At 33.2% G+C, this 26,587-nt stretch overlaps 1 protein-coding gene across 2 annotated transcripts in view; it reads left to right on the top strand.

Annotated features, from left to right (window-relative positions):
- The window catches only part of Dyrk2 (Dual-specificity tyrosine phosphorylation-regulated kinase 2), a 34,023-nt gene that overhangs the window by 5,801 nt on the left and 1,635 nt on the right, over positions 1-26,587 (top strand). For both annotated transcript variants that reach the window (XM_013325614.1, XM_013325613.1), the window contains exons 2-8: positions 9,350-9,479; positions 16,315-16,478; positions 16,672-16,949; positions 17,192-17,330; positions 17,469-17,640; positions 18,473-18,616; positions 19,393-19,522. In XM_013325614.1, the coding sequence (XP_013181068.1) occupies positions 9,350-9,479; positions 16,315-16,478; positions 16,672-16,949; positions 17,192-17,330; positions 17,469-17,640; positions 18,473-18,616; positions 19,393-19,522 (1,157 nt within the window). The remainder of the gene's footprint in view (positions 1-9,349; positions 9,480-16,314; positions 16,479-16,671; positions 16,950-17,191; positions 17,331-17,468; positions 17,641-18,472; positions 18,617-19,392; positions 19,523-26,587) is intronic.

Here is a 26,587-nt window from a genome sequence, read left to right as displayed (position 1 = left end):
AGTTGTAAAAATCATCCATACAAAAAGTGAAACCAAAATTATTATTATTATTTGTCGTTTAGTAAATTTATACAAAATCTATAATAAATAAAATCTTATTTTTATATATATATATTTAATATGAAGATATAAATATAATATGCATATTTCAACTTACTTTTTAACATCCATACATACCAGACGAAACATATCAGACTTTAACGTAGACCTAACGTAGACAGTATGGAGTGTAGTTGTTAAAAGCCTACAAAAAACATGAATAAACAATTTGCTTTCTTTGTTTAAATATTACTGGTGTCATGTTTTCTTTTCTTCGTAGGAGTTAAAGTTTCTTTTGTTTATATCTTGTGAGATATCTTGGATACTGTGATGAGAAATTGTCGTAGCACTGCGCTACGTACTACAAGCTACGCGCTAAAAATATTTAAAATGTTATTAACCCTTAATTTGTAAAATGATTAAATACAAGACTTGTTAAACTATATTACTTTTTAGTAAATAGAACAAGAATAGAGCGTCGGTGGCTCAGGGGTTTAAGCACTTGACTAGCAATCGGCAGGTTCTGGGTTCGAATCCCGCCATGTACCAATGTGTTTTTCGATTATAACATATGTACATTTATCCGACGTTCTTACGGTGAAGGAAAACACCCGCACTGGGCCAGCGTGGTTGACTATGGCCTAATCACCCTTAACTTAAGGTAGGCTCCGAACCCCTCGGTGGAGACGTATAGTGAGCTGATGATATTAAATAGAACAATCCCTGTTTAAATCAACTAATTTAAAATCGCTTGTGGCGTTACTAAATTATATAAAATTTATTGAAAAAAAATCTTTTTAATATTTGCCTATTTATAAACCAGTTTAGTTCTTTGTCACATTTTTGCTTAAGCCATGTATATTGAAATATTTCCGATGCCTCTTTGTTATTAAACATACCGCACTCATGTGAACGACATTGTTTCGTTGAGATTGAGCCAATCATAAAAATAGTAAAGATAAAAAACTATAGATTTTTTGTTATGAAATATACAAATGAAATATTGCAATTCACCAACAGCATATGTGTGATATCCTAGTAAAACACAATGTATAATTCTTCTTCTTCTAGTGCCTCTTCAGTCTTGAAGGTTGGCTTCACTTGAAATATTTGGTGCTGTCAAGTGCAAGGCGAAACAGTTCCTCCGCTGACCTAATCCCCGTCCACTCCCTAATATTAAAATGTATAATTATGCAGGTATAGTGGGCTTAAAGTTGTCGTTTTAGTTATTAGAATATTAAACACCAAATCAGAAACCAATCGTACATAATTAAGCGTAGTGACAAACATAAATTTTACGACGTCGTGACTCGCACAATATCCACGTTACACCGACGATTAGGGCAGTTTCATGACGCTATTAACCTGAAAAATCCTAATTATTATCTCTCCTTTTACTGTCTGATAAAATGCATACCTACACATATCATATTATCATCACCGTAGATTCAGTCGAATTATCGCTACTCTGTTTTTTTTTATATCACAAGGTAGCAAACGAGCGAGCAGCCACCTGAAATAGCTGAAATAGCGAAGTGACTGTTGCCCATAGACATACGCATTTGTATATGCGTTGCCTAACTTTTATCGACGAAGGAGAGGATGCAAAGAAAGAAATTATTTTCCCTTTCCATGCACCCTCTCATCCGGAAAGTCCACTTCCACGTCCCATCGTAAGGGAAAAAGGACTAAATAAGGCCTCCGGGACGCACACTCATCAGACAAAACGCGGAATTGCTTCCACTTCACGCCTGTCTTCTGTGCCCTGATCACAACCATCACCAGTTCGTAGGTTATCTTAGATCAACTAAACGACTAGCCTTACTGACTGCTATTTCTAGGAGCAACATTGGTACCATTTTCGTTGTCAAGTATAGCTCATAAATAGAGCAACTATAGAGTGGAGACTAATGAAAAATTATTAACAAGTGTAATTAGTAAGCCCTTTTGTGGCAATCTTTATTTAACTTTATTTTATAGACTTAATAACAGCAGACTGTTCATAATTTGATAGAGAAAAAATTTTCATAATTAAATTACGTTCATCATAATGTATGTTAACGAGTATCTGTCGGTTTCAATTTGGGAACGAGCGGCGAGCGAGGGGTGTCGTCGCGTGATTAAATTGATTTACGTATCCCTAATTTACTATATAACTCACAAAGCTTAATGATGTAAATATACTTTAATTCGTTTATCTCATCATCAGCTCACTATACGTCCCCACCGAGGGGCTCGGAGCCTACCCTAAGTTAAGGGTGATTAGGCCATAGTCAACCACGCTGACCAAGTGCGGGTTGGTTGACTTCACACTTATCTTTGAATATCTTCTCAGATATGTGCAGGTTGCATCACGATGATTTCCTTCACCGTAAGAATGTACATATGTAAATCGGAAATCGAAAAACACATTGGTACATGGCGGGATTCGAACCCAGGGCCTGCAGATTGCAAGTCAAGTACTTGACCACTGAGACACCGACGCTCCGTTTATTTGTTTATCTATTGCACAACAAATAAGAGCTCGAAAGAATAGATAGAGGTATTTGAAAATTTGTCTGATTAAATTAATTCAATTGCTATTTGAATAATAGAAAATCGTGCATTTACTCACACATACGAGTTTTTAATTTATAGTTTTCATTGACCTACTTTTAGTTTACAGACGTAGAAAGTTTGTAATTAATCGAAAAGCTAATATGCAGAAGTGTTCGGTTATATTTTCAAAAATGAAACTTATTACTCTATAATTATAGCATTAAATCACTTAAAAGCGACGTAAATAGTTGATAATTACAAAACTCAGGAACCTTTGTGTACTTTAAGTAAGTTTTCTCTGTCATTAGATACTTTTGTACTAAACAAATTATAAGTAACGAATTGCTAGTAAACTAGTCGGTGCCGACACTGAACGAACATACGTGAGTCTTTAGTCGTCCAAAGCTCTGATAGATAGACGCTTTACGTCGAGATGCGAAAAAAGTTGTCATAGCAAATTGGATGTCCTTGGCTAGAGATAGACGGAAGTGGAAAATGTTGCTGGATTAAGCCAACGTGCAGAAAGGGCTGTTGATTAGAAAATAAAGTTTAGTCTTTTATATTTTATATATTATATTAGTTTACAATAATGTTTCACCAAAGTTTGAATAAATTGTTAGTAATTAATTATGGCACGTCTGTGAACTTACTTTATCTTTAATTAACAAAATGACTAAATTAATATTAACAAGGCAATGTATGTCGTTATAGACAAGAGGCAGAAGTATAAGAATAAGTGAATTTATAAATAAAAACTAACATTTTTATTTTCATATGTCACTAGTTGTCACCCGCGACTCCGTCCGCGCGAAATTTAAAAAAAAAATCATAATTAGTAGCTTATGTGTTCTTCCAGTTTATGTTCTACATGTGTGCAATTCATCAAAATCCGTTCAGTCGTTCCGGAGATACCTTCAAACGAACATCCATCCATCCAAACATTCGCATTTATAATATTAGTAAGATTATAATGTAAAAAAAAAACAAAAGAAAAATGAAATTAAAGTATTGTATATGTGTAGTGAGGTGAAAGTCCTTACGTCTCGTCCTTCTTTGAAATGAAAGTCGATAAATCAGTTCGTTTGCTTTCAATTCTCAGCGACGTTACAAAGAAATGTTTTACAAGCTTGTTAGTTTAATCAAATACATTTCTAACGTTTATAAATAAATATTTGATATTCTATGAAAAAGAAATAACATACGTATTACTTATTTACTAATTTGTTTGATGTTCAAATTAAAAATATAATTTACCAAGGCGTCCGCGAAATAATACCAGTACCACTTAACCTGATGAAGGGCCCCCGATGGGCTCGAAACTAGTCGGTGCCGCCACCGGACGAATATACGTGAGTTTTTAGCCGTTTTTATACCAGTTTATTTACTAGTGAGTCTGAAATACATAATATCGGTTCCTACATAGACTATCGTAAATCACAAGTTTGTGATTTAGCACAGGTTTTATAATATATTTTTTAAAGTAACTTGATAAATACTGCTTTCTATGTTTTCAAAGTAACGTTATAAATAAGAAGAAGTGATTTTTGGGTGTTTATAGCAGTGGTTCCCAAACTTATTTTGTCTAGTGCCCACTTTGAGAATAAATATTTTTTTAACACCCCCTTATTTTCACATATTTAAAAACCACTTTAACTTCAAATTAAATTAATTAATTATTGTGACCTATATTAACGGAGAATTCTAAACGAAACCTTTACCTATAACCCGCAACTTGAGACCTGCAGCGCCCACAAGGGGGCGTTATCGCCCACTTTGGGAAAGACTGATCTATAGTATGTTCATGTTTAATGTGGGAATTAAAAGTTTTAAAAATTTGTCTTGTAAAAGCGTTTCAAAGATACGACAGTTTACGTACGAGGATCGATATATGTTTCCAGTCTCTAGTCTACTAACATTTTTAGAGAATTTTCTCAAACTTCTAAGTACATTTGCTCGTAGTATAGAATGAAGGTAAATGGAGTCACGTACTAAACACAACTCGTTGAATTTCAATAGAGAATTACAGCTACGTTTAGTAAATGTGTTTGAGCTAACAATATATGTGAACCCTTGTTCCGATTCTTTTGTACCAGAATTTTCACAATACACAGTTTGTTCAAAATCAGTAGCCTATTGTAACTATTCAACAAATAATTTATTCAAATAAACAGCATTGATGAGCGTCGGTGGCTCAGGGGTCAAGCACTTGACTTGCGATCTGCAGGTCCTGGGTTCGAATCCCGCCATGTACCAATGTGTTTTTCCATTTACGATTTACATATGTACATTTATCCGACATTCTTATGGTGAAGGAAAACATCGTGATGCAACCTGCACATATCTGAGAAGATATTCAAAGATAAGTGTGAAGTCAACCAATCCGCACTGGGCCAGTTTGGTTGACTATGGCTTAGTCACCCGTGACTTAGAGGTGGGGACATATGTCGCCTATACTAAGTCTGTTATGACATAGGTCCAAAGAGCTCTACATAAATCAACGACAAAACATTGATCAAAATCAAAAGACAAGTCTTCATTTGCCCAGACTTGAAAAAATGTAATTTTGAAATATGTTTGTAAAATTGTTTTATAATAACCTAACCTCTTTATTCCAACAATATAAAAACAATGATTGTGGAATAAAACCTTATTGTTTCGGTAGAAATGTGCAATCATTAGTTACAAACACTGAAGGGCCTATCTATTTCATTGAGTGACGTGACCTTTCTCTTCCATTTACGTTGTTTTGAGTGACGTCACGGATTTGGGAGCAAGTTATTTATGCCGGGACGAATTGAGGTTGTGTTCCACTTTCTTTTTGTACGAATCTGATTTATATTGTGCTATAATAAATGATAGTGATTGATTGCAATGATGAAGATATTAAGATAAATATTCTGGTGTTGTAAGATAAACCTATAAATTTCCTAGATCTAAGATTGGTTTTCGGAATAATTTCAACTATTTTTTTTTAACAAACGAAAAACCGGCGACTTGAATTCGTAAATCGACAGAGGAGGAGACGCACAGAAAGGGGATATATCCCCTTCCTATACTTGCTCTCCTATGCCAAATCCACCTGCTTGTCCAAGTTCTTCTATGTAAGAAAGAATTTCTTTAAAAGAGTGAGAAGGGACTAAAATCCTCCGATACGAAAATTCATCGGAGGAAACACGCCTCACTTCCACTTCACGTCTGTCTTCTGTGAGGTCGTGGTATTTTACCGAGGTTTAGTCGAGCCCGCCAATTCGTGCAAAAGATGTGATCGCAGGCTCTCCACTGTTTCATTACATCTTAACAACCTAAAGTATATTGAAGATAAGATTAATTAAATAACTTAAAGGATAAACATATCCTTTACAACTTACTACAGATTAAGTTAAACTAACTTATAATTAATAATAAACCAATTGGCAATTTGATTATATTCCTATCCCTACCTACTTGAGCATTACGCCAGCCTACGATTACTTGAGCAAGTACTTAATTGTTAGTATAAACATCAATGTAGAGTTTTGAAAACAGCAGACGTGGTTGCGAGAGATAAAATGTGATGCTTGAAGTTGCAATTATAATAAGCAATATGTATTTTTGCAGATATATGTCGTCCTTATATTGTAATAAAATTAAAGTTATAGTTGTCTGGCAATATTCCAATGAAAACAAGCAATCAATGCATATTTCGATGGATCGTAGTCGCCATTAGTTTGTCAACAGTATATACGAAAAAAACAATAGCAAGAATACTTGTATAGTTGTTATATTTAATTGGGTAATATTCGTCTTACGTGCAATCGAGGAAATTAATTGACTATCCATGCGACGTCATTTGACGTTCATAATGCAATTAGGTCGAAAACTTGTAACAGGAACATACTTGCTCCAGGATTACTCCTATGGTGATATTTCTGCAGGATATTCGACTCTAAGTGGGTAGCCAATTTAATTCTTTAACTGTACATAATTAGCGTTTGTATAATAAACATTATGTTATAATATAATACATAATGTGTAGAATAACATAATCTCTTTAGTTATGTACAATTATTTAACCTTCTTACAAATGTACTCAAAGACTGCAAGATACATAACAAAGCTAAATCCAATACTTAGGCTTTAAGTCTACAAAGAATTTATATATTGCGTCCCGGAGGCCTAATTTAGTCCTCTTTCCCTTCCCACCCTTTTTCTTATAAGGAAAGGAGGGGAAGTGGATGTGGACTTTCCGGATGAGAGGATGCATAGAAAGGGAAAATATTTTCGTTCTGTTCATCCTCTCTTCAGACGATTAAAGGTAGGCAACGCATATGCTATTGCGTATGTCTATGGGCAACGGTCATTTCGCTATTTCAGCGATTTTAGGTGGTCGCTCGCTCGTTTGCCACCTTATGATTTAAAAAAAATATATATGTAGTAGAATATCTCACTGATTGAAAATAATTTAATATTATACAACCATAGTCAATATTTTATTTAATTACCAACATTTTTTTTCTTTATGATCCTAATCATTGTGGCCAATGAAAAATAGTGAAAAAGATTTTTGATTTCGACTACGTCAGTGCGGAATTTAAAAATAACAAATTAGCCTTAGTTATTCTCGTATACATAAGCTATCTTTCAGTAAAGTCCCGTTAAAATCGGTGCAGCCGTTTCGGAGACTACTAGGTATAAATGCGAACTTGCGGATGGATGGACAGATAAAGAAATATTTTAAAAATTAGTATATCGTTATTATTGACTCAAATATTTATTTATTTTAATACATTATGTTAATATGTTTTTTATTTAACACGAAAACATGAACAAAATAACAGCGTTATATACTTTTTTACATTTCATCGAACCGTTGATTTTGCGGGTTTCAGCTATTACGGTAGTTTCGCCACAACTTTTAAGTCTAAAGATTATTCGTGTTCAACATTGCGAAAGTTATACCGTTGTCTGAAACTTTTGCTGGCAAACGATTAATCTTTGTCACTGCTCGTCCTGTTTACCTAATTTTTTTATTCAAAATTATACTTGAGTAAAATACATAAAGAGATACATTAACGTATATACATCGTGGACTTTTTAAATTAAGTCTAGTTTGTGTATTTTCCATAACATGTTTTGTAGAAGTGAAAACCCATAGTAATATATATTTTTTAATTTACGCTAATATTCTAGTTAATTTGATCATCACATGCGTTCTAGTAAAAGGTAAAGAAAACAAGTTTAACAAGCTAGAGATGAAGAGTAATTGAAATTCATTAAATATAAATAAAATTTGTGTTAACGTTTCGCGGTTTGTGCCGAGTACCGTGACTTGTATTAGTACATATAGGTCTCTGTTTTTTTCATAGAGAATGTAAGGGTCGGCAATATGTCAATACATACACATAGTAGCGAAAACAAGTTGAAAAAGTATGGAAATTGACGCGGCAATTAAAGCATGCTTTCTTTCGCCAGCTAACTTTGGCTCGCGTGCAAACGTCAAACTATAATTGCGACTTTGCAAGTCATTCCAGATTTACACGTCGGTATTTTGAATTGACGTTTCTTTAAGTATATTTATAGCTATGTTAAGGCTATTTCAAGCAAATTAACTCTTAACTAAACAGTATCCACTTACTTTTTTCCAAAAGCCGAAGTGTCTAGTACGAGTATATTAATTTTTTTCCCATTATTCCTTCCTCAATCAGGCGTAAGCCTCTCCAAACTGTACCGCAGTTTGTTTCTCGCGTGTTTGTAGAGCTCGGATATTGGCCTCCTTTATTGACATACGACGTCCTTCAGCTGGATATGTTTGCGAAATCAACAAGTGCTTTCCAATATTGTTTGTTGCTAAAGATTTGCGATTTTCTCAAACTACACAACTGTAGCTCACACTTTAGTATTGCTTGAGCGACTTTAGTAAATATAATATTAGAAAAGTGACTTTGATGTCATGCTTCTCCATGTTACATAGTTTATATTTTAACCAGCCTGGCACCATTATACCAGTAATTTTATAAAAAGTTTAGCGCTAAACACTAATAGTCACAAACTTTACTTTCAGCCTTTATGAGTCGCGTTACAAAAGTTCCTAATTACGCAGTATATTTTTGTAATCAATAATGGATAAAATTCAACTATTTAATTTCTATCATTCAAGTCTAAAGATATAAAATTCTCGTGTCACAATTTTCGTTCCCATACTCTCTCCGAAACGGCTTGACCGATACTCATGAAATTTTGTGAGCATTTTTTTTTGTCACGCACGGACGGAGTCGCGGGCGACAGCTAGTTTAAGTCTAAACATTTTTTTTTGAACATGATAAATTATTTCCTTGTCTTTGTGTCTTATAAACATAAATGGCAGATAAAAAATAATCTTGTTTCTTTCTTCTTTCTGTTTCCTTATTTGATTTTTAATTATGTTTACGTTTGAGGAAGATATTTATTTCTTTTATGATTGAATATGATAAATTTTCTTTTCGTACAATGTTGTTTACATTTTCCCTTTTTACTTAAGTAAAAAGAAGAGATAAAAATCACCAGCATCATCCCAACGATGTTATTTTGATTATTTTTACTTTATAAATTATTTTATCTACAAAGACATATAAATTTCCTCTGTTTTATTAACAGTTCTCCTTCGTCGTTACAGTCTTTTCAGACTTGTCGTGGTCATCAAGTATCAGTGACCCGTTATACCAGTTAGGTCTTATTAAATCAATAAAGATGTAAGAAATTTTCTTAGCTTAGCTTAGCTTCTTGAAATATATTAGCTAACAATATATGTTGTCAGTTGCAGATAGAGGGCGCGGGCGAGGGCCCTGGGCCGCCGAACAACAACGCGGAGGGCGCCGCGGCGAGTCCGCGTGACGACAACCACAATGCCGCGCAGCAACCGCCGCGAGTGCCGCTTACACCTTCAGGTCAGCCATAAAATACTACAACTCTTGAGGACGTAGACAATTTTATAAGGAATTGATATAAACTTTGGTAAAATCACGTTAATCGTTGTCACGTTGTCTACGCAGATCTACTCCTGACGTAACTAGAAAGATAACTGCCTATTCTTTACGTCTATGTACTTTCCATTGTAAAAGTTGCCAACGCATCAACTTACATTCGGTTGTCGTTGATTGCTATATGACTGAAAGAAACGCCAGTACAAAAACGTTTAAAGATAAGAAAATTAAAGAAGCAAAACATTTAAAGATATAAGAAGATTGGGACTACAATGTTTTATCGTAATCAGATTGTGTTTATTTGTGAAGGGGAATTGTCGATCTCTTGCTCCGGGAGTCGTTTCAATGATAATCTCGTTTCTATGGAAATTGCCATTATATAGACGACAATTTCCAATTTCGGAATCCCTGGCGAAACTCGATTGTTATTCGAGTTGGGATTTCGTGGGAAAATGATAAAATTACTCCCACCTGAGCTTGTTGGATAATATGATATTTAGCAGATGTTTAAGGGTGTATTAAGTGGTTTGATTTACTAAAATAAATTACTTAACTAACTTGCAATTACTTATATTTCACTAAGTTAATTTTGTCAGTGCAAATGTCTCGTGCCCTTTTCCCGTGTCCAATGCTACACAATTTGTTTCGTTTTAAGCTAAATCGAATAAATCAACAATATTCATGCGAGTTGATACGCTGAAGGTTGTCTAATGCAGTCAACTGGACAAAGGTTCGCCTTTTGACCTTTAACTCGAGGGTCAGTCACTGACCACCAAAAGCTTTTAGAGGCAAATTTTATAATTAATTTATAATAATACAAAATAAAGAGTAGATAATGGAAAATTATGAATATTAACAACAAAATTAAACATTTTTTTATTTCAGAAACCACAAAAAAATGTTTTACTAGTTATTTAGTTCGGGATACGCAACTTCTTAGGCAAAAGTTAAGTTTTTCGCTTAAAGAAATCCTTAGTGTTGATTTAACATGAAATATCTGCTATAAAGTAACTATTAGTATGATTTTGAGTTCTGTACCAATTAACACGTACCAGATTATCATAAATTAATAAGTACAATGCAAATAACAGAGATGTCGGTACGGGCTACCGAACCGCCCTTGACCCGGGCCAGTGTGATGCACGCCCGGGGCTTCTCACTCCATATTAACTCAATGCTACTAATATTGGATGGAATTACAATATTATGTACAAATGTATTATGTACTATGTTATTTGACTTCTTGTTTTTTTATTACGTTGATTTGGGAGTCGAGATGGTCGAGGATTTGAACTTCCGAAACCACATTGCGAATATCTGTAGGAAATCGTTTAGAAATCTCGGTTTTATTATTAGGCAATGTAAGAATTTTGAAAATGCGCTGGTAATAAAAGTTTTATATAACGCATTAGTTAGGAGTCGTCTAGAAACGAGTAGTTCCATTTGGAGTCCCCATGAAAAAAAATATAGTCTGATGGTAGAAAGAATTCAAAATAAGTTTACGCGTTTCCTGTATTACAAACAGTACGGAGTTTATCCTTGCTTCCCGTTAATGTACCCGAGTTTATTTGTGAATGGCATGGTCGGATACAGCACGTTGCGAGTGCGTAGGGACGTGGCCCTCGTGCGCGGCGTATGGCGCGTCCTGCGCGGCGCGGTGTGCCAGCCAGCCGTGCTTGCAGCGCTGCGGCTGCGTGTCCCTGACTGCGTGGTTCAGGTGCGCCGCCGCCCGCCATTGTTTCTCGAGCCCACCGCTAGGACGAAGTTATTGGAAAATGCTTCTATAGTGCGGGCTATACGGCTTCTCAATATCATATCTAGAGATATAGATTTATTTAGTTGCAGCGAGTCGAAATTCACAGAGGCTGCGTACAGATGTGTGGAAGACGTTTGAATATTGATGTTTAGTTACGCGTTTATATATTCTTGCACTGTATTATATGTATTTTTTTTTCTTTTTTTTCTTTTTATTTATCATTGTTATATGTTATTTACTGTTATTATAAAATATGTTATCGTGTAAACTGTTATGTAAAGTGTGTATAGTGTCAAATTGGTTGTATACTGTAATGATGCTATGCAGTTTTTAAATAAATAAATAAATAAATAAATAAAATAAATAAATAAACTCTGATTATGAGTTTTAGGCAAGATATTTAGCTCGCAAAGTTCACTTTCTTTGTTATAGAATATTGTTAATAGGTAATTATTGGTTAAATTAATTTCAAGTCTAAAATCTCCTGGTGATTTCATAATATTTAATCTATTAACTTTTAATATTCCTGTCAATTCCGGCAAAGGAATTGTTCGAACGACAGCAGGGTTTCCCGTGACCTCATGATTTACCTCATGACCTACTTTATGGTTGTGCGTAGTTGTTTATCAGGCTTCCCTTAAATAATTAGTTAAATATGTTTTGAAATACACATAATTATACACAAAAATCTTTATAAAGTTTAATCTATTAATTAATAGCAAAGCCATCTCTTGCAAACAACATTTTTATTAGAAATCCGTATTTACTCTTTCGTCTAAGACATTAATTTAATACCAATGACGTAACGAAAAAAGCTGTAACCAGAGAAGTTTTAATCAAATGAGATTTTATGTCAAAAAAAGAAGCATCCGTACGTCATCAAATTACGTATAAATTAATGAAAAGCAATTTCGAGGTGTCGTCGGCTGCGTCGTTTTTCTTCGATAACGCTTGAAAAGTTTCGACAGAAACGTGCCGAATATTGAATAATGTCGTAATATAGATTGATTTGATGTTGCTAGAATATAATCTTAACTATTTTAAGCAAATATCTGCGAATTAAATACAAGAAATTAAGTTGTAATTTTGCCCAAAACATTGAATTCAGGGCTCTTCGTCACCACTCATATCTAAAGCACTATCAAATTTCCACATTCGTGGGTAAAGGAAAAATGCAATGGATAACAAAATCGCTACTATATCTTGACGTCAATATGATATTTGGGTACATTTTTTTTGCCCGCCAATTGTAAAATTGCGAGTAACGGTACCGCGAATAAGGAGATTTGATTGTACTAATTATAAAATTTGCAACAACTATCAAGTTAGCATATATTTTACTTAAATACTTTCCATAATAATAATTCAATACACACCGAAGTAAATAAAATACGAAAAATATCGAAAAAACAAATCAAAAATTACCGATAAAGTACGTCTAATAAGGTAACATGTCCTTAAGGTTATTAGGGTTTCGTACCTCGCAAGAAAAAAAAACTGAACGCCTGCAGGATCACTTTGTTGTCCGTCCGTCTGCCTGTTAAGAACCTTTTATTTACAATTTATATATCAAGTGTTTGACATTTAGCATAAACTGTGGGGGCGAATGTAAAGAAGGGTTCGTTAGGTTATGTTCGTATTTTACTCTTTTCATATTCAGCTCACAAACCAACCTTTATTTAAGTGGCTTACTTGAACTGCTATTGCGGTTCTTTCACTGTATTTAGGGACGTGGGTTTTCGTAAACGATATTCAACTTTTAAATTAAATTTGTCAATAGATGGCGCTGTTGTAAAAACAGTACAAAAGTAATAAAAGATTGACACGATATTTTTTGTATAAAATAAATTCCACCTTGATACCTTCACGCGTTTTTGAGAAAAAAGGTCTTGACAGACGGACGGACTTATAACAAATTGATCCTATAAGGGTTCCGTTTTTTTCCTATGAGGTACGGAACCCTAAAAACTTAAGAAATTAGGGAATGTTGAATTTTACGCAAGGTAAGATTTCGACAAGTCACGCGTCAAGTAAATGTACTAAGAAATTCATTCAATATTTCCGATTGCTTCAGTGCCGTCGTGAATTTCAAATTCACGTTTTTACGAATACAGAACAGAAAATACAGTTCATGCAATAAATTCCCTATTGTTTGATATAATTGTTCAATTTGACAATTACTAACTCAAACAATATTAAAAATAATCTTTTTATTGAATATTTCTACAATTAATCGTCATTTACCAAAACTTTATTATGGATTTTATTTACATCAGTATATTCTAAGAAATTAAACATACAAAAATAAAACTATTTTTTTTTGCAACGCAATTTTTCTCTCAAGGAATTTTCATACTCCGTAAATAGGTCAAGTAAACAGTCGCATGTTTGAAAGAAGGTGAGAAAATGATATGAAACAATTTTAAAGCTGTAAACGCAGAGACGCGTTTGTCTTGGTAGTGCATTCTTCACTTTGTAACTTTGCAAATATACAAAGATATAAATATAATTTTGCATTAAAGAAATAGCTATAATATCGTACGAATATAAATATTATGAAAAAGTATGGATGTGTAAGAATGAACGATATGCGTTCACTTCCATGCACAATCCAAGAATAGATACGTTATTCAATTTCTAACATTATATTTAGCATCTATGTGGGCTCCTATTTCGAGTTTCTGCTATGCAAGGAAATTGTGATTTTATCGACTTATCTTATCCATTCGTTTGCGCCTTGATTTCTACCAGTTGTTAAATTTGCTAATAAATCATTGCAGGCGCTTGATTATATTTTTTCAAAATCTGTTGTAGTTATTCTAATACAATATTTATATACAAAATTCATCATTATATACCCATTTTATTTCATAAATTTCTGTTCAACAGAGATATACTTCCTGTATTTGGACACATTATAAAATAGCTGATGAATTACCCTTGACCTTGTCTTCTCGAAGGGTTCATCGCGCTAGACCTATTTCTGCTGCACTAAGATACCGCATAACGCTACACAGAAGGTCGTGTATACGCTGCGGTAAAATTAATTGGCCTTAACATCTATAATTATTAACTATAATTAAACAACATTCTAACACGCCTTTTCTATAATCTACAATGTCAAATATGTTGACAATCACAACTTTTTGACATCCCAAAAATATTTCATGTCACAATAGTTTACTTTAAAATCACCCCTCATCATAAATAAGCAGCAAAATATTATTTTATTAATTTAACTAATGACATATTTACTGATTTTATATTATTACTATAATTATTTTTATTTGTTACTTTCTTAAAAATCATTACCAAATACACTAATTACTATAATTAAATAATCATTATCTACATTTATATTTATATTATGAATAATAATTTTTATCTAATTCATCTAATTACTGTCTTAATTACGTGGTATACTTTTCTATCATGATATATAGCAGATCATTTGAATACGGAACTTAATATCGATAAGTGATACAGACAAGGCAGTACTGATAGCTTTATTCAACTAAAGAGCAACATCAAAGTATTTTTTTTTTCTTAAAAAGCAATGGATAAACAATTAAGTGCCAGTGATTGTGAACTTTATGATATTTGCGAGATAATTGAAAAAGATATTCTGTTTGATCCAGCTTTTGATGAGGATTTGTATAACATATGTTTATTTATTGATTCACAACCCGAGTGAGTAGATAAAAAATCTAACAGTGTCATAACATTTATACAAAAACACATTCTAACCTTTAATAAAATGTATGTAAAATATATGTTTTTATACATGTATATCGACAGTATATATGCATGGTAAAATCGCAAAAAAAATAATAAGTTTATTACACGATGACGACGATGAGTTCATCGTCTTCCGGACCTTATCACACACATATAGGTTCAACTCACAAGGCTTTTTAAACCCTAATTTTTTAATAAATTTTTACGACCTTACGCCCTTACTTGGGAGAGAAATCAAATATGTACTACAAAATTATTATTAAAAATACACGGACAATATATTACAATTTATTACACGAAATATTGTAGTTAAATTTAAAATTAAGCAATTCAAAATATTCATCATATTAAATTACAGGAACCAATGTATACGAGGTAAAAAACGTGCGAATTCAGAGGAAAATGACGTTAGAACTAAAATAATAAGACAAAATGAAGATTCAATTCAATCGACAGATAATCAAGATAATCTACAAATTGAAGAAAACGACATAGTACTTGAATCAACATTTGATAATAGAATTATTATGTACAAGATCGAAAGCAAAGTGAAATTAATAAAAGCGTTAAATCTATTTTTAAATTCAATCAAAACTGATATATTTAAAACGATTAGAATGTGTTTTCAGCACGATCATGTTTACTTACGTATCAATTTTGTATTACACGCTGATTTTGTACATTGTATAGAAAATAATAAAAAATCTTTCAGTTTTAAGACATATAACTTCCCCGTTTTTGAAAGGAATGGATTGAACTTTTTTTATTCGTCTTTAACGCAGGATTTACGGAATAAATTAAGCGATTTTGTTAAAGAAGATAATCATTGGAAACTTAAAAATATTAAATATTTAAATATGACAATAAATAAATGCGATCGTTGAGATAATTTTTTTCTTTATTTACCTCTAAATGTATCCTTTAAATGTGATTTTTTTAACGCCGATGTCCAAATAAGAACCGATTTTCTCTAGACTATCGTAACCAAGATCTTAACAACAACTGTAAAACCCTCATTGTGAGTTTCTGAGACTAACATCTCTGTTATAACACAGAGATAATCGTATGTTTTAAATTTGATCTCAGAAATCCACAGTATTTCAAACAACTTAAAAAAGAAATCGAAATGGCCAGGCATGAAACCATTCTTATAATTGATTAGTTAACGATTGTTGATTTAGGAATCTAAATTTACACTTAATGTTATTTCTTGCAATCTTTACTAACAAGGATTAAAACAACGCATATTTCAGCTGTGATCACGACCTTAATTGGCGTTTGATTTATTATTTTATTATATTGCAGAGGTGCTAAAAGCATACGGCGAGAGACTAACGGAATGGGAGAGGAATGAAGTGAGGAAGTACCCAGAGGTTTGGTTCGTCGGTCTGGAGGCGAACAAGGTGCAGGCGCGCGCCAATTTACCCAACAATTGTGGTTTCGACGATGAAAATGGCAGTTATAATAAAGTAAGTTATCAAAAACATGTTATAATATCCTTAAACAATGGGTCTAAATATTAGCATTGCACTGTAACACAATTAATCTTAGCTTACTAATATTATAAATGCAAATGTTTAGATGTATGGTTGTTTGTTTGAAAGTATCTCTCTCTCTCTCTCTCATCTGTCTCTATTAAATTTCTTTTTCCATGTTCTCCAGCAAATGCACGACCACATAGCGTACCGATACGAGATCCTGGAAGTGATAGGCAAAGGATCCTTCGGGCAGGTGATCCGCGCGCTGGACCACCGCACTGGCCACCAGGTTGCCATCAAGATCATCAGGAACAAGAAGCGCTTCCACCACCAGGCACTCGTGGAGGTCCGCGTGCTCGACCACCTGCGCCTCAAGGACAAGGATCAATCGCACAACGTCATACATATGCTAGACTATTTCTACTTTAGGAATCATCTTTGCATCAGCTTTGAGCTTATGAGGTTAGTATTTTATTACGATGTACAAAATTGTATGTAGTAGAGTTCTACCAAGAAACATTAAAAAAAAGTAAAGTGTAAAAATGAAAGAGAAGTATTTTAACAAATATTCTGTAAAATGATATTTCTCTGATCGAATAGATTAAAAGAAAATGAAAGGAGAAGTTGTCAGTATTCACGTATTTTTGTTAAAGCATTTCGCGAAGTATATTTCTTTAGCTATATTGTTCTATATTTAATTCCAGTATAAACCTGTACGAACTCATAAAGAAGAACAACTACCAGGGCTTCAGTCTGAGCCTCATCCGGCGGTTTGCAAGCTCTCTGCTGCGCTGTCTCAGGCTATTGGAGGCAGAGAACATCATACATTGCGATCTAAAACCGGTAAAATTAACAGTAACTCTAGAGTTTTCATGACAATTTTTGTTTTACTCTACCTAGCTATATTAATTACTTGTCTTCCTTTTCCATTGTGTCACCAGATTATATAAATTATGATAAATCATTATCTGTTTATTTTAGGAAAATATACTATTGAAAGCACGCGGCAGTTCATCAATAAAGGTGATAGACTTCGGAAGTTCTTGCTACACTCACGCGCGCGTTTACACCTACATCCAGTCACGCTTCTATCGCAGCCCTGAAGTTATCCTCGGACTACAGTATGGTGCACCCATTGATATGTGGAGTATGGGTAAGTAACGAAGATAACTACCAAAAGTACTTACCGGACAGTTGATTTAGATTTAAGCAACCGTAGTGTTCTGCCTGAAGTTCTAGATCATCTAGAGGGTGCTATAGCTGCCAAACTTGTACACTTGATTAATGATTATTAGAACATTGCAGGAAAGTATGTAATTCTTCAAAATTTATCAAGCCGTTAAGCAAGAGCTCACGACATAACATAATGATTAAAAAATATATTATAACAAGATTACGTATAGCGCCATCTATTGATTTCTTTTTTACATTTTAAATCAGCTTAATCGCCATAAACCTATGATGAGCACCGTTCAATGTGTAAATGAGATGGTCATGGAATGTTTGTAAGCAACCTGTTGCTTACGCAACCTGTAGCAACTCGCTGTAGAAAGCAGAGAGAAAGGCGGTCCTACATCACTGCTATAAACTTCGTAAAAGGCGCGACCTGTAATTTATGAGATCGGATTCGCAACGAATCATTATGGATGATTATCCAAATAATTGCAGCCTTAATAAGGGAACAATAAAACACAAAGATGATCGCTTTATCATGCATTTTACTGCTGTACGTATAAGTACATAATTATCAATTTCAAGTTATTAGTTCAATGCAATTTTGGAATGTTGTTACAAATACGAATGTAAGATGTTAGAAGTTATCTACAGAACGGCTACATGGGTCTTGCTGAAACTTGGCATAGATGTATTACACAGCCTATAAGAACACATAGGCTACTAATTATTTTTTTTTAATGCCGCGGGTACATTGTCGCGGGCAACAGTTAGTACTGTAGATAAATGTTCAGTATTCTGTGTTTTTGTAGGATGTATCCTTGCGGAGCTGCACACGGGTTACCCGTTGTTCCCGGGAGAAAACGAGGCAGAGCAGCTGGCCTGTATCATGGAGGTGCTTGGCCCGCCGCCACCAGACCTGCTGCTGCACGCCACCAGGAAGAGACTCTTCTTTGGTAAGTCATTGTGCAGAATAAGGAGGCGAATGAGTACTGACTCTAATTTTAAACGGGAATCAAAATCCTTGTACCATTGTAAAAGTAGAGGAACTGCTGTACTATACTCTTTAAGAAGTATGTTCTTAAATAACTCTACATGAATAGTTTGGAATAGATCTTTATTGTTGAACAAATTCAAAGGACTGTTTTCGGCGGTCCTCAGCCCGTTTACGTGGCTGAATAAATTACATAATTTGTGTTAAATTTTGTGGCTTATGGTTTTAAGACGAGTTACTTGTAGTTTTTGCCCTTAAATATTTAACAGGAATGAATCACGTCGCAAATTCCATTGACAGATAAGGTTTAAACTTTCCAGTTTAGTTGCAATTCTAATGAATAGGACTAGAACTGTGCAGACTGCAATTGCGTAAACGTCGTTGCGAAATCCGAGCCTAGAGCGTAGCCTAGCGCTAGACCGCGCCCATTTGTTGCTAACTTGTATCAAATAGGAAATCCGTCTGTTTTAAATTAAATAAAAACGTTTCAATACTGCGAAGGGGTCATTGACCGTTACAACAGCTGTTAACTTTTCAATTAAGTTTTATATAATGTTAAAATGCAAACGATTAATCTGCTATATTGGAAAATAAGCTGTTTTTAGATATTTAGACAACTTAAACTCTAATTAAGTTTAAACTAATTTCCAAAACGTTAAAGCCGTCAATTCACTTTTCTGGAGAGCCAAGAAATTACCAATAAATTAATTACATTCCTACAGCTGTGTACTTTTACAGACTCGAAAGGCTGTCCGCGGACGGTGACCAACTCGAAAGGTCGCAAGCGGCGGCCGGGCTCGCGAGCACTCTCCGCCGCGGTACGCACCGACGACCCAGCTTTCCTGCACTTCATACATCGCTGTTTAGAGTGAGTACATAAAGCCAATATACACGGACTGTTTTAAGCAGTCGGCAACCGGAGCCATCGTCACACACGGACAAAAGTTTACTGTCGCGGTTGAAGCAGTCCGTATATAGCAGCCTTTAATGTGAAAACGATATAACTTACACTTATACAAATGTGGTATTTCAATTAAAAGATAAAACGCACCTTGCTTTGTGTAATTCTCGAACGACGGAAGGTCCGGGCACTAAATAACAAAAAATGATGTACAGAAAAATATGGCATTATATTACCTCGATGAATCTTATCAAATGGATATTATTAAATAATTTATTAATTTTCATTCAGCATAATCGCATTCAGTATTTTAATGCAGTGACATAAGCCTACTCAAGAATCACAGGAAGTTGATAAGAGGACGATTTTTGAATTATTTAATGAAGTAAAAGTTCGTTTTTATTAATATTATAGCCGAGCCTCAATATGTCTGACATAACATGAATTGTAAATGTTACTAATTTTGCAAATACACTTTACTCACTTAAAAACAATGATATAAATTAAAATTTCATGAAAAGGAACTTTTTAAATTGTTTACAAGATGGGAGCTAGATTATATAATTGCTAATCTCGGACAAAGAATTAGTATAGCTATTCAAAGGGGGAACACTGCCAGTATCTTCGGAACCTTGCCTAAAGGGACTCCTTTTAATAATATATTTTAGTTAATCATTCGTATATTTTGTTTTTATTTAATATCATTTAAGATTCATTGTATATACTACTTTTGTTATAAAGTTAATTGCTAACATGTATTTGGAGGGAAAGCGCAAAATGTTGAAATACCGATTTATTGCCATCTCTAACGAGCAATTACTATTTTTATACATCGACCTCTGAATGGCTTGAACTATGTGAAAGGGAGAAATCTCTTGCCCATAGATAATTTATACGGCGTATTGTAGGGATATTATTTAATATAACATATTGACTAGCTGACCCGGAAAACGTTTTTTTTTGCATATAAATTATTTCTAGAAATTACTAAAAATTACTAGAAAAATAGCGTCTCATGATAGAAGGGTAAACATTTTAATTTACATTACAAAATGTTAGGGGTGGACTCTTAGGGGTATGAAAAATAAATAGTAACCGATTCCCAGAGCTACTATGCATATAAAATTTTATAAAAATCTAACTATCATTGTGACACGAGAACAGACGTTGTCCTGTCTACACGTCTTTAATTTGAAAATTCGAATATTATTTAAAATTTGACACTGCGATGGTAGCGCCATCTGTCGGATCCAATGTAAAACATTCCAAAATCAACAACTACTAATAAATTAAAAATTAATAAAAAAAACATTGTCCAGCGGACAAAATTGTGAATCTAAACCATTTCCAGATCCCCTTGAACACACACAAAAAATTTCATCAAAATCGGTCCAGTCGATTGAGAGAAGTTCAGTGACATACACACTCACAGAAGAATTATATATATAAAGATATGTTAAGTCGAAGTGAAAAGTTCTAGATACAATATATAAATATTTTTATGTTATATTTATGTATTTTGCAATCTTAAATAATCTTAAATATAAATAAAATAAAATTAATGATGGAGAAAATAGCATACTAAAAATATATTTCACCTAATTTACATAATCGTATGTAAACTATGTATTATAAGAAAATTACTAATAAATATGTAAATTATTATATGCTTACAACAAATACATATTCATTGAGTTTATTTCAACATCAGGTCAAGCGTATATTTTTTTTTTTTAATATATTTTAAGCCTAGAAAAATAATTAAGAAACAATACAACTCTTTGTCAATGATGTCAGATGTCAGAGTCATAGCCGCACTTTTAACGTAACATCACATTACTGTCCATAAATTCCAAGATAATCGATCAATTCTTTCAACTTTCCCGTTTCGGAAGCTCCCATCACGTAGGAATCCGGCACGGTTCGTTTTCGACGTATTTTTCCCACAATTTCGTAGATAGAGAACAAACGCCACGCACGCCGGCATCCGCAGTGAAAGGTTACACGAATGATGCAACCTATCAGCTGGTTGACAAAGTCTAAGTGACGTTGCAGACAATGATTGTAGGTATTAAACGAAAAACAAAGGAAATACTTTTCAGGTTTTATAAAATTGTAACTTTATTATAAAACAAAAATAAAGCTTTATCAAAGTAAATTTAATTGTTTTGCTGCTTATTATTATTACAACTTGGATGGTCAATATCCCATTGTTGTTTGGTAGAAATACTTGAGAAAAAGAATAGTAATTTTAATTGTAATTTAAAAAATCGGTTTTAAGGCAAGTAATTTTAAATTATTTCTACGATTAACTAATCTATGCAGACTTATATAAGTCATAGGCGAGAGTGCGTGTCTCGCTAGCGGATCTGCTTACGGATTAGATAATGAGGTGCGTGTCTCTGTCTGTCATCGACACGGGTCATTGTGGAGTTCATTGGTCCGGTACGCATTGACTCAACAAAACTGGAGCACTCGTTTCGCTTGCTTTTTTGTACGACAACGAAATTAAAAGAGCTGTCCGTTGTATATCAGCGCTTTTGGCATCTCCCTTAATTAGCAATATACATTGAACACTATCAAGGGACTGGCTATAAGATGTTGTATTTTGTGCCTATTTGATTTCCGCCATTTTGGCGCTGATGGTAGCGGTGGTTTAGATTGGAACTAATAATATAGATAGAATTAACTGTCACGTAACATCAAGAGTCGCGTTTAAATTGGAACGAAGCGAAATCTATCATTACCAAGTAATCGCCAATCCATTTATAGAGATTAGTGGCAATATGTGTCAGGATGGATTGCAAATTGTCGACACATTTATATATAAACATTAATTTTTCCCTCATATTCATGAAAAAGTACAATATTTTTAATACGAACCGTCACAATAATAGAATTTTAAACTTAGAAATTTTTGTTTTTAGCACGGGAATCGTACTTACGACTACAATAACTAGATACTCCAACAATTATGCTATAAGGAAAACATTTTTTACAACTGATGTTAACTCTATATATCATTGTTTGTATAGTTGATGTTTGACAGTTTTATGAATATTTACATAACAAATTATGACAATTGATAACAGCTTTCTCTTGAATGTGGGCATCCGTTAGATTATACAACATACTTATAGCTAAGTTTCAACACAAATGAACAATTATGAGATAAAGCTAAAGAAATATAATATATAGCGGTAGCCCGCGACTCCGTCCGCGCGAAATTAAAAATAATTAGTAGCCTATGTGTTCTTCTAGACTATATTCTACATGTGTGGCAAAGTTAATCGAAATCCGTTCAACCGTTGTCGAGATACTTTCAAACAAACATTCGCATTTATAATATTAGTAAGATTTTTTATAATCTGTAGTGATCAATTTTTACTTTTTCTTTTTTAAAAAAAATCTTAATAATGTTGGTGTCAATGATCTTATTCTAAAAATTGTTTTAGAAAGTTATTATTGCTAATATAATTTAATTCAAATTTGTTTTTCTTTTATTTAAGTTATTAGTGAAAGTTATTATAAGAAAGTGTTTCAATACGTGATCGATTATTGTAAACATATATTTATCAGGGGAAACATTTTATGATGATAACTTAAAAATATATACATAAACTTATTATTGAATTACTTAACTCTATATTAATTATTAAGTCACTAATTAAATTAAAATTAATCTACCAAAATAATACTATAAACTATAAACTAAAACTAAACCAAACTAAATAATATATAAAATCGATCCCAAATCGCTGCGGTCGCACGATATTTATCATATGATAGATATATTTAAACTTAATAAAATAATTATAGAATGCAATAACTGTTCTTTTTCTTCACTGAATTATTGTTTTTTTAATTATAAAATTAAAAATTAAAAAAAATTATAACAATAAATATTATATGCGTGTCTATAAAGACACAGACATGATATTTTTTTTGCAAAATTCAACTTTTTGTAATTCAATTTGAATGTTTTTCATGTCAAAATCTAATGATTTTTTTTTTCTATTCTGCTTTTAACACTAATAACTAAATCCTTACATATCAATCAACAATATATATAAATAATCAGTGAATGTTGTTTTAGACGTTTTCAGAGCGAACAGTCCTAGCGTGAGAACATCTTGCCCTATTGGCTACCATCTCCAGTATATTGCTTTCGGCCAATCTCTCAAGTAACTCGCGTGTCCTAATTCAAGCGTATTTACTACATTACTTAAAGTACTTTAAAGTTACAAAACGTTTAATCCAAATTATTTCGTACCTAAAATGTTCTGAGAAATAATGAAACAAACAATTTTAATATCAAATCACTAGTAACGAAATTCGGTCAAGAAAATAATAAAAATATTTTATTTAAAGAATGTGTACAAAATACTGTCGTACTCCAAGACTTTTAATGGTTAAGCAATCCCTTAGTGAATATTTTCTATACGTAATTTTAAGCTAAGGGTTACCCTTATTGATCATTTAATGACTATGTTATAGATCATCATCATCATCAGCTCACTATACGTCCCCACCGAGGGACTCGGAGCCTACCCTAAGTTAAGGGTGATTAGGCCATAGTCAACCACGCTGGCCAAGTGCGGGTTGGTTGACTTCACACATATCTTTGAATTTTTTCTCAGATATGTGCAGGTTGCATCACGATGTTTTCATTCACCGTAAGAACGTCGGATAAATGTACGTAAATCGGAGATCGAAATACACATTGGTACATGGCGGGATTTGAACCCAGGACCTGCAGATTGCAAGTCAAGTGCTTGACACCTGAGCCACCGACGCTCTATGTTATAGACCTAGCCTTTAAATAAATACTTTCTATAAAACTCCTGTAACCATAAAAAAAACAAGAACATGTATTAACTTTTTTCCTTCCTGTTCGAATCAGATTGCTGTATAATAAGTAAAGTTGCATAAGCCACATGTAAGTAAAAACCGCACTCAAAGGAACTAGGAAGAATTGGAAAGTTGTCGGAGGAATGTTGTCGTGCGGTAACATTTTCTAGATTAAATACTTGTATAAGGGTGTATTAAAATTAAGAAAGTAGATGAAAAACCGACGTACATTAGCAAGAGAGGTGTGTAAAGACTGCGGCAAATGGAGGTCCGTGGTCTCTGCATACCCATCTGGGTTATAGGCGTGAGTTATGTTTTGTTAATTAGAAAGAATCGAAGTTATATGTTTAAGAATTACATAATATATTTTGTCAGTTTAATATGCAGATTACATAACTAAGCAGAACGACAAAAACTTAATTAAAAACTATGCCCAACTATAAAATATTAAAAAGCAAATGAATTAATAAAATTCTGTTTTCTATCGTAATATAATTCAGGAACTTGGTACGATCAAAAATCTTACTTCTTATCTTACTAATATAATAAATGCAAATGTTTAGATGGATGGATGGATGTTTTCTTAAAGGTATCTTCAGAACGCCATAGGCTGGAAGACTGATTAAGTTTATTTTATTCCGCGCGGCCGGAGTCACGGACCACAGCTAGTAATAAATTATTCTAAAATATATTATATATAAGACGCTTTTCAAGTAACATTAAAAGCTCATAGGTCTTAAGTAAATAAATTGGATTGTAGCTTAAAGAGATAGGGTCACCTTGATCCACATGTTGCTAGGCATTGGTCAGCGGCTGTAGAAATAGAAAGTGTTTAGACCTGGCAAATGCATTACGTTGTGTAACAGATTCAGTTTGTATATGAATCATGAAGTGCCCATTACATGTCTATAGGTCAAATTGCATATGCAAATGGAAAATGCAATAATATTGCGTTGTTTTATGTTATATATTACTATTGTTCTTAAGATGTTACAATACGATTTAAAAAAATCGGCACGTTTACTTAGCCTTATGTAATATAGTAACGACAACTTTAATGGCCGTACAAGTCTTGACAATTGACAAGGACATGATAATCGTGAAACACAGAACGTATTAATACCAATCATCATATATCAATCTTCAATTATCACAAAACATAATTGTGTCTTATTATATCTTGGTAATATTATAAATGCGAAAAATAGATGGATGAATGTATATCGCTGAAATGTGGCATAGATGTAGACGTGGTCTGGAAGAGCACATAGGTTACTAATTCAGTTTTTTTTTAATTCGCACGAGCGGCCTCGCAAGCTATAGCTAGTGATACTTAAAAGAGTTAAATCGGTTGCCTTTTGTTTTCCATGAATTATTAACTATTCGTGGACTAACTTAAGGAAGCCCTTAGCGTACCAATTAACGACTTCCTTATTACATAATCAAGACACATTAGGCTAACTCGACCGATTCCACTTGCAGTATGGTACCTTTAACATGCATCAGAAATGTCCACTCTGTAACTTCCGAGGTCTGTAACTGGCCGGTTTAACATTACATCTATTTACGGATTCAATATATAACGTGGCTTATGTGACAGATTGCAAAAAGTATATAGGTTAAGTAATATATGAGATTATGTTGTATTTGTCGGCAATTCTTATACCTTGTAAATATAACTGGGTTTCCACTGCAGTGAAACTTGTGTTAAGTATTGGTATCTCTTACATTCTGCTTGAAAAAAGAGAGACAACAATATAATTGTTGCAAATCGTAACTGCCAGTTACAGACCAGTGTTAGAAGTGTAACCTTCTAACAAATATATCGATTTTGATTGATTGATAAAAATCTTAGCAGTTGTTATTGATATTGTTAAACTGTGTTAAATAATTGTAATTACAATGCTACAAATTCCTTCTATTCTTTACTGTTTATATCTTTGATTATTTGCGCGTTTACTAAGTTAATTAAATATTATTTCGACGTTTTCATATGGGTTTTTATTGCCTCCGTCAGTTCAAATATTCGTTTTAAATATATTGTTATTTCTGTTCTGTCAAATTACGATGACGATACATTTTAAACGGATATTTTGGTTTTGGAAACCCACGGTGAATCTTTTAATATTTGGGTTATGAAAATATCTTTAGTTTGATAAAAATGTTGCATTGTGTGGGAGT

The sequence above is a fragment of the Papilio xuthus genome, unplaced genomic scaffold (assembly GCF_000836235.2).
Source record: "Papilio xuthus unplaced genomic scaffold, Pxut_1.1 DF824655.1, whole genome shotgun sequence".
NCBI classification, from domain to species: domain Eukaryota; kingdom Metazoa; phylum Arthropoda; class Insecta; order Lepidoptera; family Papilionidae; genus Papilio; species Papilio xuthus.
This window is presented reverse-complemented; position numbering and strand designations above follow the sequence as displayed.